The 13,842-nt window shown below is 43.1% G+C and overlaps 2 protein-coding genes across 4 annotated transcripts in view; one reads left to right on the top strand and one right to left on the bottom strand.

Annotated features, from left to right (window-relative positions):
• The window catches only part of LOC131827314 (UDP-glucuronosyltransferase 1-6-like), a 46,097-nt gene that overhangs the window by 15,501 nt on the left and 16,754 nt on the right, over nt 1-13,842 (top strand). The window contains exon 1 of one of the 3 annotated variants that reach the window (XM_059167659.1): nt 4,606-5,512. The exons of the other annotated variants lie outside the window; for them this stretch is intronic. Within the exon in view, the coding sequence (XP_059023642.1) occupies nt 4,649-5,512 (864 nt within the window). The 5' untranslated portion in view covers nt 4,606-4,648. Of the gene's footprint in view, nt 1-4,605; nt 5,513-13,842 lie in introns of those variants that run through there. 3 annotated transcript variants of the gene reach the window in all.
• LOC131827315 (dnaJ homolog subfamily B member 3-like) lies at nt 3,648-12,173 on the bottom strand. Its single transcript, XM_059167663.1, has 2 exons — nt 11,238-12,173; nt 3,648-4,066 (listed from the first exon to the last, which is right to left on the bottom strand). Exon 1 carries the CDS (start codon nt 12,000-12,002, stop codon nt 11,268-11,270), a length of 735 nt encoding a protein of 244 aa, XP_059023646.1. The 5' UTR covers nt 12,003-12,173; the 3' UTR covers nt 3,648-4,066; nt 11,238-11,267.

Genomic DNA, 13,842 nt, shown 5'->3' with positions numbered 1-13,842 from the left:
TTGACAGTATTGTTTCTGTTAATAAGTAATTATCCAGAGTAGCTAAATGCTAGTAGGAGTCAGCATTTAAAAAAAAAAAAAAAATTCAACATGAATATCTGAAAAACTTGAACCTTGGTTGATTAATAATTGACATAATTCTAAGAGGATGAGATCAAATGGGTTTAAACAAACAAATAACTTGTGAGATACAAGTTATGGATCATACAATTCATTCACAGAAAGTTTGTAGTTTGGTGGTTTCTAGTGTATTTCTACCAACCATCACCACAATTGGTTTTGGAATTTTGCAATCACCCCTAAAATAAATTCCCACCTTATTAGCCATTACTCTTCAGCTCCTGGTAACCACTGATCTACTCTTCTGTCTCTTTGGATCTGCCTATTCTGATCATCTCATATAAAGGGGATTACAGAATATGTGATTGACTTTTTTAACGTGACATTTTTTCCGGGTTCATTCATGTTGTAGAATTACTTTTTATTGCTGAATAATATTTCCTTCTATGGATATACCACACTCCATGTATCTACCCATCAGCTGATGGACTTTTGGGTTGTTTCTACTTCTTGGCCATTATGAATACATGAACATTCATATTCAAGTTTGGTGTGGACTAAGTTTTCAATTCTCTTGGGTACGTACTGAGGAGTAGAATTGCTGGGTTGTGCGATAACTCTATGTTTTATCTTTGAGGAACTGCCAGATTGATTTTCAAAGTGCCTGCTCCATTTGCTTTTTTGTGGCAAGATACACATAAAATAAAAGTGTGCAGTACACCTGGGATGTACGCTATCACCACTACCTAGTTCCAGAATATTCTTGTCACCCCAAAAGGACACATACCTATCTATCTTTTAAGTACTCACTCTGCATTCTGCCCTCCCCAAAACCCGGGTGATCACCAATCCACTTTCTGTCTGTAGATTTGCCTATTCTGGATGATTTATAGAAATGAAATTGTACAATAGGTGACCTTTTATATCTGGCTTCTTTACTTAGCTTCATGTTTCAAGGCTTATCCATTTGTAGCAGGTGTTGGTACTCCATTCCTTTTTTTTTTTTTTTAAGATTATATATTTATTTGGTGGGAGGGTTAGAGAGAGACAGAGAGAGAGAGAGGGAGTGAGAGAATCCTTGAGCATACTCCCTGATGAGTGTGGAGCCTGATGTGGGGCTCCATTCTAGGACTCTGAGACCATGACTTGAACCAAAACCAAGAGTTGGACACTTAATGGACTGAGTCACCAAGGTGCCCTGGCACTTCATTTCTTTTTATAGCTGAATAATATCCCACTGTGTGGATGGACCACTGTTTGTACATTTATCAATTGATGGGCATTTTTAAAAAAGTTTTATTTATTTAGGTAATCTCTGCACCATACATGGAACTTAGAACTCACCACCTTGAAATCAAGAGTCACATGCTTGCCAGGTGCCTCTGATGCTGGACTTTTATGTCATCAGCTGATGGGTTTCTACTCTTTACCACTGTCAATAGTGCTGCTATGAGCATTCATGGACAAGTTTTTAACAGTTGTTTTCAGTTCTTTTGAGTAAAAACCCAGGAGTAGGATTGCTGGGTCAGATGGTAATCCTATGTGTAATTTATGGAGGAACTGACAAACTATTTTCCACAGTGGCCACACCCTTTTATATTTGTACCAGTAATGTGTGGATATTCCAGTTTTTCTACATCTTTGCCAACATTTATTATTTTGCATTAAAATTTTTTAAATTATAGCTAACCTAGTGGGCAAGAGGAAAAATCTCATTTTTATTGGCATTTCCCTAATGATTATTGATGTTGAGCATATTTTCCTATGCTTGATGAGTGTTCTTTTTTTTTTTTTTTTTTTTTTTAAGATTTTATTTACTTATTTGACAGAGAGAAATCACAAGTAGATGGAGAGGCAGGCAGAGAGAGAGAGAGGGAAGCAGGCTCCCTGCTGAGCAGAGAGCCCGATGCGGGACTCGATCCCAGGACCCTGAGATCATGACCTGAGCCGAAGGCAGCGGCTTAACCCACTGAGCCACCCAGGCGCCCCTTGATGAGTGTTCTTATATCCTGTTTGGATGATAATATATTTAAATCCTTTGTGTAGTTAGAAATTTTGCTTTTGTTAGTGTTGTTGAGTGTTGGAGGGAATCATTGGGAGGATGCTCATGCTGGTTTACCTGGGGTCTGGGCTCAGGCAATTGGAGGTTTCTCAGCTCCTTCACTGTCCTTGGGATATGTGTTCTGCCCACCATTCTCCAGTGGGAGCTGTTTCCAAGGATGTAGCCTTAAGAGAGTCAGTGTTATTGATGGTATACTATCTGAATCATATACATGACTGAACCCAGTTAAGGGCTCTATGTAAACTTTCAAGGTTTGGCAGGCAGGGGCAGAGATCTACTGGTATTGTGGCCACCCAAGACAAGCCTTGTGAGTAAGTTCTCTTGCTTATTACCCCTGCCACCCACCCTCTGGAGTGGCCTGCCTCTTTCTTCAGTCTCTCCTTGCCCTCCATGTAGGGTGGTCAGCTCGTGAGCCAACAGTTGGGAGAAACAGCCAGGAAACTGAAGAAATGGGCCTTGAGAATGAGTATCATGGGGGAAATCCTAAGTAGGCTGTTGACCTTTTTGCAGGGAGAGTGGCACGTATGTCAGATGGTATTGACCGCCATGTTGAGTATGGGGACACATGAAAACACTGGCTGGTTCAATGTACATGTTGGAGGCAGTGCCCAGAGTACACATTGGAGGAGGGGGAAATGGATGGCTATCTGCTCGGCGGGCTGCTACCATGGGCAGGTTGGTGGGCCACCGAAGCTCAGCTAGAGGCTGAAGAGGCTGAAGCTTGAGTCAGAAGGTTGGAAGGGCTGAGGTTGGAGAAAAGCGTGTGGTGCCCACTGCTCTGTTGGCTTCAGGGCTGACAGACAAGGGTTGGGCACTGTGACAGAGACAACAGAAAGGGAGTACCCCTAGAGCTTTGGTCTGAGCTCTGGAAGGAGGCAGAAACCCCATGATGGGTAGTGGGTTGACTGAGGTGCTGGCCATTTTCTGGCTGTGTGGGTACAAATGGCATTAAGATAATCTCCCTGTTAACAGGGAGGAGCTGTACAGTGGTTGAGGGCAGAAGGATGAGAGGTGGGTGTTAAGAAGAGTAAGGAACGTTTACCCTGGCACTTGGCCACTCTCGGGCTCCTGTGCCATCCTGTCTCCATCTTCCCCTTAAGTTTCTGCTTGCTTTTGTTTGCTTCCCAGTGCCTTCAGACAGCATTAAGGAAAACAAAACAAAACAAAACAAAACAGACCATTTTGCAAGAGTTTATAATCATTATCTGTGGGACCATTGGTCTGATAAGAGCTACTCCTCTATCACCCTAAGACAGTAATGCTTCCAGGTGAATTTAAAAATATTATTTGGTCATGTTAAAAATCCCAGTGAGATTTAGTTTGGGTTTGCATTAAATCTATAGCTTACCTGGGGACAACATCAGGAGCATTACCATGTTCAATCTTCCCATCCATCATGTTGTATGTCTCCTTTTTTAATTTTATCTAGATTTATATCTTAAAGTGGTTAAAGAACAAAAATCTGAGTAAATTTGCAGATCTAATTGTCTTTATTAAGGATTCATGAATCATGCATCATCCCATCTAGGAAGTATAGGGGAGCTCTGAGGCATTGTATGAAATGAGGGGTTTCATGGAAGGAGGGTGTGGCAAGGAAGTTATCGGTGAAAGACCCCAGTCCCTAAACAGAGAAGACTGGAGAAGAGGAGTGGAGTTAGAGGCTGAACGGAGACTGGGTGACCGCTACCTCCTGTTCAGAAGCAAGCAGGCCCTGTGTGTGTGTGGGGGGGGGTGGCTGTCTGGTCCCACCATGTCATTGATCAGGGTTGTTGTCTTGCCCATTTACTCTTTAGGTAACAGCAACTCACATTCTGCGGAGTAAATATAGAATGCTCAACAAACCCTTAGGCTGTCCTCTCATCTCCAGTGCAGGATTCTTTGAGATATTTCCATATTTGACAGCTGCTTCAAGATTCTTCTTCCCTGACCATTGCAAGAGATGTCCTGGTGTGGAAAAGGAACAAAACCAAAGAGCTAGTACCCCCTCCCCCTTCCCTATTCAGAGAAAGCTGTCTTAGCAATGTTATATATTGGTTTGTGCACCATGGTCCCCACCAATGGGAGGAGAGAGCTTTGAGAGATTTCAGCTGAGGTCACATCCAACAGAGAGGTTATGCTTCGAGACCCGGGCATCGGTGACTCTTCAGAGCCCAGTCACAGAGCTTTAGGACACAGTTAACAGAGAAATAGGAGGAGATCAAATGAAATGGGCATCCACAGCCCTGTTTTGGGAATTGGATAAAAAGCAACAGAATGAATTAGAGTGTTCCCTGGAGAGAGCTGTCAAGTAGATGAGTTTTTCTGTGATAAGGGAGATTGATCTTTCCCTGCGTGGAAGGAGAAGGAAGGGGGGTGATGGTGAAAGCGAGGGATAGATCTAGTCTGTAATGATTAACACAAGGAGGACATGCTGCCTGCCAGTTACCCGATATTCTAAGTGGCTCAATGATAAGATAAAGACAAAGGAAATAAAGGTAGGAGACAGAGCCTGATCTGAAAAGTCAGCTGCTTTGGGCTTCTACCGACATGGCTGCCAGATTCCTGGTTCCCCTGCCTGCACTCACGGGGCTGTTGCTCTTTGTGTGTGTCGGACCCTGGGCTGAAGGTGGGAAGGTGCTGGTGGTGCCCATGGATGGCAGCCACTGGCTCAGCATGAAGGAAGCTGTGCAGGAGCTCCATGCCAGAGGCCACCAAATGGTGGTGGTTTCGCCAGAGTTGAGCCTGCATATCAAAGAGGAGGACTTTTTCAACATGACGAGCTATGCAGTTCCGTACACCGAGGATGAGTTTAATTACCTCCTGCTGGGCCGGAGTTACCTGATTTTTAAAAGAATGCCTTTTCTAACGATGTTTTTGGAAACTATGAAAAGTTTGAAAATTGCTACTTTGGTTTATCAAAGGTCTTGTGAGGCCCTGCTGCGTAACAAGGACCTGGTCAGGCACCTGAATGCCAGTTCATTTGATGTGGTTTTAACTGATCCCGTTTACCCCTGTGGGGCGGTACTGGCTAAGTACCTGTCACTTCCGGCTGTGTTTTTTTTGCGTTCCATTCCATGTGACTTAGATTTTGAGGGTACACAGTGCCCAAACCCTTCCTCTTATATTCCCAGGTTGTTAACAATGAATTCAGACCACATGACTTTCTTGCAAAGGGTCAAGAATATGCTCTATCCTCTGGCCCTGAAGTACATTTGCCACATTTCTTTCACCCCTTATGCAAGCCTTGCTTCTGAGCTTCTTCAGAGAGAGGTGTCGGTGGTGGACATTTTCAGCTCTGCATCTGTGTGGCTCTTCAGAGGAGACTTCGTCCTGGACTACCCCAGGCCAGTCATGCCCAACATGGTCTTCATTGGGGGCATAAATTGTGGCCACAGGAAGCCATTGTCTCAGGTCTGTATTGGTGCTTATGTCCAATCAACGTTCCAAGTGGAACACTTTTGTTGTTGTCATTTTTTTTTTCTTTTTTTATTTCCAGGTGCTTACTTATCTACCAGTTTTTCTAAGACTTCTACCTCTCATCCTCCTAAAAGTTCAGTGAGATAAATGTTGAAGCGACTCCACTGGTGTAGTAAAGGTTTGCAGTGGTCACCAAAAGAAATGAGAGGCAGAGGCATGGGTCTGTGGGAGGATTGACAAGCACCGGTGTGGGTCAGCTAGTACCATCCTTTTGCAAAGGCACCATCTTCGTGGGGCTGTGCAATTTTCTCAAACTGTGTAGGAGCAGAGATGCTGAGTTGTGAGCTGATCCATCAGTAGTCTTTGCTTGTGGGTGTTTGCTTGTTCAGTGGAGGGACAAAGGAACCAGCAAGTTGTGTTTATTGACATGATATTTTTAGTGGCCCTGTCTTGGAAGGGGCTAGAGTGTGATCTGATCACAAGAGACCTAAACACCTAAACACAGCAGTGTCAGGAAACTTGAATAAATTAAGTGGAAGTGAGACAATGTGCAAGAGACAAAAAGGGGTCTGTGTGATCCAAGAAAGAAGTAAATGAGTTCAACTTTTCAGAGATGGAGCTGTGCTGTGAAGGTTTCTGACCAGGAGTTATGACTGGGGTATGACATGGGGACGATCAGAGTTGGATTGCAGGTTGGAAAGGTCTCCTACTTGGGATGTTGAAGTCCTCAAAGGAGACAGTGGGAGGGAAGTCAGACTATGAGCCTATGAACCCAGTGAAAGGGGGGTGAAGTGATGAACAGAATAGGATCTAAAAGGGAAGGGGATGTTAGGAGAAATCAAGAGTTGGACACTTGACCTACTGAGCCACCCAGGTGCCCCTCTACCATGTATTTATCCACTCACCTATTTTATTTTATTTTTTTAATCATCCATTCTACTGATGGACATTTGGGCTTTTTCCATAATTTGGCTATTGTAGATGCTGCTGCTGTAAATATCAGGGTACATGGATCCCTTCAACTTAGTACTTTTGTATTCTTTAGGTAATTATCTAGTAGTGTGATTGCTGGATTGTAAGGTAGTAAGGTTGTTCTATTTAAAAATTTTGAGGAAACTCCATACTGTTTTCCAGAGTGGCTGCATCTTTTAGTTTTCCTTTGTGAAAATATTCTCTGGAGTTAATTGCACTGGTTCAAATTCGCACTCCCATTTTTCTGGCTGAATGGGCAGGTGGGCAGGTATTACCTAAATACTCTGGCCTCATTATTGTCACAATGAGTACACAACAAATATTTTCTCTTACCATTATTTAGAAAGTACCCGGCAGGACAAGGTATGTCATCTGAAGACCTTTAGATATGTTTGTGCTAATTTACTGGGTACATGAGGGATCATTTATACCTAAATTCTCAATTATTATATGTGATAGGCACACCATTATCACTTTTGTTCCACTAAATTCTTTTTTACTTTGAGATCTTGTCACTCTTACTTATTTGGTTTATCCTTAAATGTTACTTCTTTAAGTAGTCATGGAAATTTTCTCCAAGTATGAAAGATCAGAGTCGAAGTCTTTCATATTTTTTCCCCTTTTCTTAAGATTTATGATGGGTGAGGGGCATCTGGGAGGCTCAGTCGTTAAGCATCTGATTCTTGATCTCAGCTAAGGTCTTGATCTCAGGGTCATGGGCTCAAGCCTCACACTGGGCTCCAGCTGGGCCTGGAGTCTACTTAATAATAATACAAAAATTATGATGGGTGAAATTGTTTTATTGGTTTTCTCAAAGAAATAATTTTGGGAATTGCTTATTCTTTTTACTAGTTTTGTTTTCTATTTCATTAATCCCAGCTTGCTTTTTAGTAATGATTGTCATTCTTGTGTCCTTTGGTTTATTTTATAGTTATTTTTCTAATTTTCCTTAGCTAAGCATTAAGTTCCTTTCTGTTAAGAGTTTTCTTAACAACGAAGCATTGAAGTTCCTAGAACATTTTTTATGTCTCCTAGGTTTTGGCATAAATTGTTCATATTTTCTTTTTCTTTCCTTCGTTCTGTTTTTTTTTTTTTTAAAGATTTTTATTTATTTATTTGATAGACAAAGAGAGATCACAAGTAGGCAGAGAGGCAGGCAGAGAGAGAGGGGGAAGCAGGCTCCCCTGCTGAACAGAGAGCCCGATGTGGGGCTCGATCCCAGGACCCTGAGATCATGACCTGAGCTGAAGGCAGATGCTTAAACCACTGAGCCACCCAGGCGCCCCCCTTCGTTCTGTTTTTGGTCATTTAATTTTCTGGTTTGGATTTCCTCTCTAAGTCCACAGTTATATTCAAAGTTGTTTATTCCCTCCCACAGCTATCTCTTATTTTTTTCTAATTATTCTAGGTTTTAATCAGAGAATGTTTCTTTTGAAGTCCCTATATTAAATAATTTAGTAGGTTTTCTTTGTGGTCTAGTATAGAATTGCCCAATTGACCTATAATGCAGGCTATATATATAGTTTATTAAAAATTAGTAGACAGGTTACCAAAAAAGGCAAAAAGAGGGCTAAAATTTTATCTTATTCCATCAAATATATCTAAAATGTTAAACTTTCAACACATACTCAACATAAAATTTTAATGAGCTATTTTACATTCTTTTGCTTCCATACTAAGTCTTCAAAATCTGCTATTTATTTTACACTTACAGCATATCTCAATTTGGACTGGTCACATTTCAAGTGCTCAGTAGTCACGTGTAGCTAGTGGCTCCTATATTGCATAAGATATGATTAGCATTTGTAAATGTCCCATAGATACACCTAAAAAAATGCTTATTTAAAATTTTTATTTAGGGTGCCTGGGTGGCTCAGTGGGTTAAGCCTCTCTCTCTGTGTCACATAAATAAAAATCTTAAAAAAAAAAAGCTTTAAAGAATTTTATTTTAAAAAAACTTTAATATACCCAATTCTTTTTTTTTTTTTTGAAAGATTTTATTTATTTATTTGACAGAGATCACAAGTAGGCAGAGGCAGGCAGAGAGAGAAGAGGAAGCAGGCTCCCCGCTGAGCAGAGAGCCCGATGCGGGGTTCGATCCCAGGACCCTGGGACCATGACCTGAGCTGAAGGCAGAGGCTTTAACCCACTGAGCCACCCAGGCGCCCCAATATGCCCAATTCTTAAAATGATGTCTTAAACTACTTCCTTATTAACTAGTGCACTCCCTGGTAACCCACTGAGCCACCCAGGCGCCCCAATATGCCCAATTCTTAAAATGATGTCTTAAACTACTTCCTTATTAACTAGTGCACTCCCTGGGAAAGTGCTCTCTCTCCCTGGAGAGAGTCCACGGTGGGGTCCTGCAGATGCTCATCTTTGCACCAGAGGAAGTGTTTTCCCTACTCTGAAAGCCTACTCAAGCCTTTCCATAAACAACAAATACTGATATACAGGACTGTGATTTTAGAGCTATTTTTAAAAAGCGGTTTTCAGTTTTGAAAATTCTTTACATAAAATGCTTTCTATTCTGCAAAAGGGAAACTCTCCACCAGATCTCTAACTGAATGCTGTTCGCTGCAACAAATGCTGTTAAAACCCCTGGCATCCCCCAATCTACTTTCTGTCTTTACTAATTTGACCCCTCTAGGTACATTATATAAATGGAATCATAGAGTATTTGCCTTTTTTTGACGTATTTCACTTAGCTTATGTCCTTAAGACTCACTCATGTTGCAGCGTATGTCAGTTTCCTTACTTTTTAAGGCTGAATAATATCCTTTAGTATGGATTGACCAAATTTGCTTATATATTCATCCATTGACTTGTTTGTTGCTTCCACTAGAGCCGTTAAGATCCATGACCTCTGGGGCGCCTGGGTAGCTCTGTCTTTAAGGGTCTGTCTTAGACTCAGGCCATGATCCCAGGGTCCCAGGATTGAGCCCCACATCAGGCTCCCTGCTCAGCAGGAGGTGTGCTGCTCCCTCTCCCACTACTTGGGTTCCCTCTTCACTGTGTCTCTGTAAATAAACAAAATCTTAAAAAAAAAAAAAAATACATGACCTCTGAATGACCCTCCCTGCCCCCATGCCAGTCTTACTGGACCCAACTGAAGACTTTCCTGACCAATGGAGACTTATGTTAACCAGCTGTATAGACACAAATGCACTTATCCTGTCCTATACAGAGTGGTGATTTTTAATTTCTATCACTTCAAAAGTCAACGTCCCTTCCCTCCTTGCTCCTTCTCCCCTCCGCACCAACAACTATGAATATCTTCACTGGTGTGTTGTTCCCTAGCCTGGCAAGCAAATAAACTCATTTTGTTTTTTTTTAAAGCCCCAGTAGTCTGTTTTATTCTGATAGTTCTTGTACAATTAGTGGGTGAGAAGCACTGCTTGGGTACCTCAGTGACCATGTGAGGTAGTTTTAACAGAGTCTGTGCCCTCGTGGGACAGTAGTGGCTGAATCCTATATTCCTGCTGCATGTTGTTCACATGCCATTCCACAGGGATTGGCCTTTACAGATATCAAATTCGGTTTCATATATTCCTAAACAGTGTGCTCAAGTCACATGACCTTCCTGTAAGGAAGGAATGTGCTGCATTTTTAGTCTGTCTAGTTCAGTTGCCTTTTTGCTCCAATGCCTCGTGCAAACTTTCCCTTAGTCATGACCAAAGGGGATGGCACACTTGTGATGGACAATCCCAATGCAACTATACCCGAAGTGGTTTCCACTGGGTATAGTTCCACTGTTTTCAACAGAAATGTACTCTCAGATGTATGCTGCCTCACCCAATTACTACTCCAAGCTTTCCAATAGTCTTGGCTTTGTCAACCTAATTTGAAACAAGATACATCCTGCACACAGCAACAGGGTAGTTTTGTGTAGCCTTAGAGAAGTAACTTTCCACATTTCTATCAACCATAGTTGTAGAACCAGGTTGGGTGGGTAGAGGCTAGCAATCAGATTTCTATTTGAGTCATCACTACCAGTTTTTTTAATTGCTTAAGTGACCTGAATAAAGTCCATTTGATGCTATTAAATAATCATGTAACTGTGAGGAATTCACCTATGTATTTTGCTCAAGCCTTTGGAAGGAACACGTTCCTGCTTACACTGACTTCAGTCTCCTGAAATGGATTTCAGACTTCCAACCTCCATATCTATAAGAGAATAAATCTACATTGTTTTAAGCTACCAAATCTGTGGTAATTTGTTACAATAGCCGTAGAAAATGAATACACCCACTTTGCCAGGTTTACCTGTTTCTTAAAAAGCCTAGGTTTATTATATTTAAACGGAAAACTCTTACTAGTCACCGGCGTCTATGTGGGACTAAAAACCATCCTTAAGCCAGAAGTATTAGTGTGTACACATCTTTTACTATAATGTGGTGAAAAAAATGGAAGTAAAACGATTTATCTTGGCAAAGTCAACTTCAGAGAAAACTACCTGGCTCACATTTCAAACAAAATGGAAAGGCAAGGTTCAAGGTGCTGTAACACTGTGTCCTAGTACTAGGAAATAATCACCGTCTGCCTGGGGATTATGTTTAATAAATAGCAAAGTGCATACAGATATTTACATAAGTTTTAAAGAGAATCAGAGGTCCTATTCATGTGGTCCCAACAATAACAACAAATAGGCATTGGCATGACTGTTTATAAATTCTTCAGTACAGTTGTTCTGAAAGTAGAGTTCCCTTGCAATCTTAAAAAAAAAAAAAGTCCTGCTATTCCTCACCATGTGCTCTAAGTTGAACGTGGACTGGAATTACTTGGTGTCAATGCGCAGCAGCTGCTCTTTGCCATTTATTATCAGGGACTTCAACTCTCCGTCTTCTTCCACCTCCACCCTTTCTTGGCCATTCTCAATGATTTTCTTGGTGGTGATTTTTTTGCCATTAACGATTTCGGTGGAAGTCGACATGGATTTGAAGTTGCCGGTCCCACCACTACCACAACACATGGAGAAGGAAGAAAGGCCTCCGTTCCCCAGAGAACCAAAGGAACTAAATCCCGTATCAAAAGAAGAAAAACCACCTCCAAAGGCTGGAAATTCGCTGAAGGCGGAGAAGAAGGGAGCGGTTCCTCTGCTTCTGCTTCCCCGGGAACTCCTCCGACCGCCCATGATGTTCTCTAGTGGGTCTCCGAAGAAGTCGAACGAAAATGGGTCGCGGCCCCCAAAAAACTCCCTGAAGACCTCGGCCGGGTCGCGGAAGGTGAAGACATACTCGAAGGGGTCGCGGCAGGGCCCGCTGCCCCCGCCGCCGCCCCCGCCGCCGCCCTCTACTCCAGCCTCGCCATACCGGTCGTAAACGTCCCTCTTCTTGGTGTCTGACAAGACCTCGTAGGCCTGGGCCACTTGCTTGAACCGCCTCTCCGCCTCCTCCTTGTTCTCAGGGTTTTTGTCGGGGTGCCACTTGAGCGCCAGCTTGCGGTATGCCTTCTTGATGGCCTCTGATGACGCCTGGCGGGGCACGCCCAGCACCTCGTAGTAGTCCACCATGTCGGAAGGCCCGGCACGGTCCACAGCCACCGGCACGACAAGAGGTGTGGGTGGCTGCCCCCGGGGCACGGGCCCGAGTGCCCTGCTAGCCCAGGCCACCCGGAAAGGGCGCCCTTGTGACGTAGCTCACATCTCATTGGTGGAGACCGCATCCCAGAATGCACTGCGGGGGCCTTGCCGCGCTTCCGACGACGAGGGTCGCTGTGGCGTGTTTCGCACGGGGTTATGGGGGCGGGGTGGATGCCCTGCCCAGCCCTGGCCCCGCCCAGGCGAGCCGTGCTCTCCTAATCTCTCCGAAGGAAAAAGAGGAAGTTAGTGGGAGTAAGGGGGTCTGGGGCTGTGGCTTTGCTAGAATAGGCCTTCTGTCAGGTTCTCCCTCCGCCCGTGGGGTTAGAGTGAGGGGTGTGTGTTTTGTCTGAGCCTGTGCTCAAGGATAGCCATATCATTGGTCCAGAACAGGAGTTCTCCGGTTTTGTTTCTAGGACCCTTTTGCTCTTTTAATGTAGGTTTTATCTATCAGTACTTACTCCATTAGAAGTTAAAGCAATGAAAAAAATTCGTTAGCCCATTTAATAGCAATGAAGCCATTACATGCTAACATAAATCATATTTTTATTATTTATTTGAGAGAGCGAGACAGAGAATGATAGTGCTCCCAGATGTGCGCGTGCGGATGTGGGGGAGGGGCAGAGGGAGAGGAAGAGGGAAAGAATCCCAAGCTGACTCCACAGTTTCATCCTAGAGCCTACATGTGGCTGGATCTCAGGACCTGGAGATCATGACCCCCAGCCTAAATCAAGAGTCCTGTGCTTAATTGACTGAGTCACCCAGGAGCCCCAAAATAACTTCTTCAAAGCAAAAAAATTAGTGAAGAGTAGCACATCCTACATTTTCCACATCTCTCTGGTTTGAAAGAAGAGAACGGGATTCTTCTGCCTGCTTCTACAGTCCATCTATTGCTATACCACAGGTTATGTGGCCACTGAGAAACCACTGTACCCTTAAGAGAGCATGTGAGGGGCGCCTGGGTGGCTCAGTGGGTTAAGCCTCTGCCTTCAGCTCAGGTCATGATCTCAGGGTCCTGGGATTGAGCCCCACATCAAGCTCTCTGCTCAGCAGGGAGCCTGCTTCCCCCTCTCTCTCTGCCTCTCTGCTTACTTGTGATCTCTCTCTCTGTCAAATAAATAAATAAAATCTTAAAAGAAAATAAAAAAAAGAGAGAGAGAGCATGTGAGTGTAAAAGCCAAATATCATTATGGAAATAGTTTCACTTTTTTGCAAAATTCCCCTAAAAAATTTTTGGGTATCCCCAGAGTGTCTTGGCCCATAGCTTGAGAACTCCTTGTCTAGTGTATCAAAACGATTAAAACTTGCCGGTCATGCTTGTGGTGGTGTGGGTCAATCTTGGTACTGTAATTATTTCCAGTAAAACTGCTATACAATGACCATAACTTTCTTTTTGGCATTTTTGGACATCTGACCTCTCTCTGCCTTCTTCTTATTCTCTGACACTTTATTTTTTGCTTTGATAAATGGCAAGGTAATACCAATAAAGGTCACTTAGTTCTAAGAGGAAAATGATTAACCAGTGAACTCTAATATTTCATCATAAAGGGCAGTAGATCCAATGAGGCACTCTATGTCTCTAGGACAAACTTCATATCACCCTGAGGGGCCAAGTACAATCCTGGAGCTGGCTTTTTGTAATCATGCAATAAACAGTAGTAGAAAGTGGATTCATAGTAGAGTCTAGCGTGATAAAAGCCACATGGGAAAAGTCTGTTTGGGGAAGGTCAAGTGATCCAGAATGAGTGGAGGGAAAGGGGCAGAGAGTGAGGGG

Source organism: Mustela lutreola, chromosome 3 (assembly GCF_030435805.1).
Source record: "Mustela lutreola isolate mMusLut2 chromosome 3, mMusLut2.pri, whole genome shotgun sequence".
Taxonomy (NCBI): Eukaryota; Metazoa; Chordata; class Mammalia; order Carnivora; family Mustelidae; genus Mustela; species Mustela lutreola.
Note: the sequence above shows the minus strand (reverse complement) of the source record. Positions and strands in the feature narration are given on the sequence as shown.

Coding starts and splice junctions, on each gene's coding strand:
- LOC131827315 (XM_059167663.1), bottom strand. CDS start 12,002: ATGGTGGACTACTACGAGGTGCTGGGCGTGCCCCGCCAGGCGTCATCA.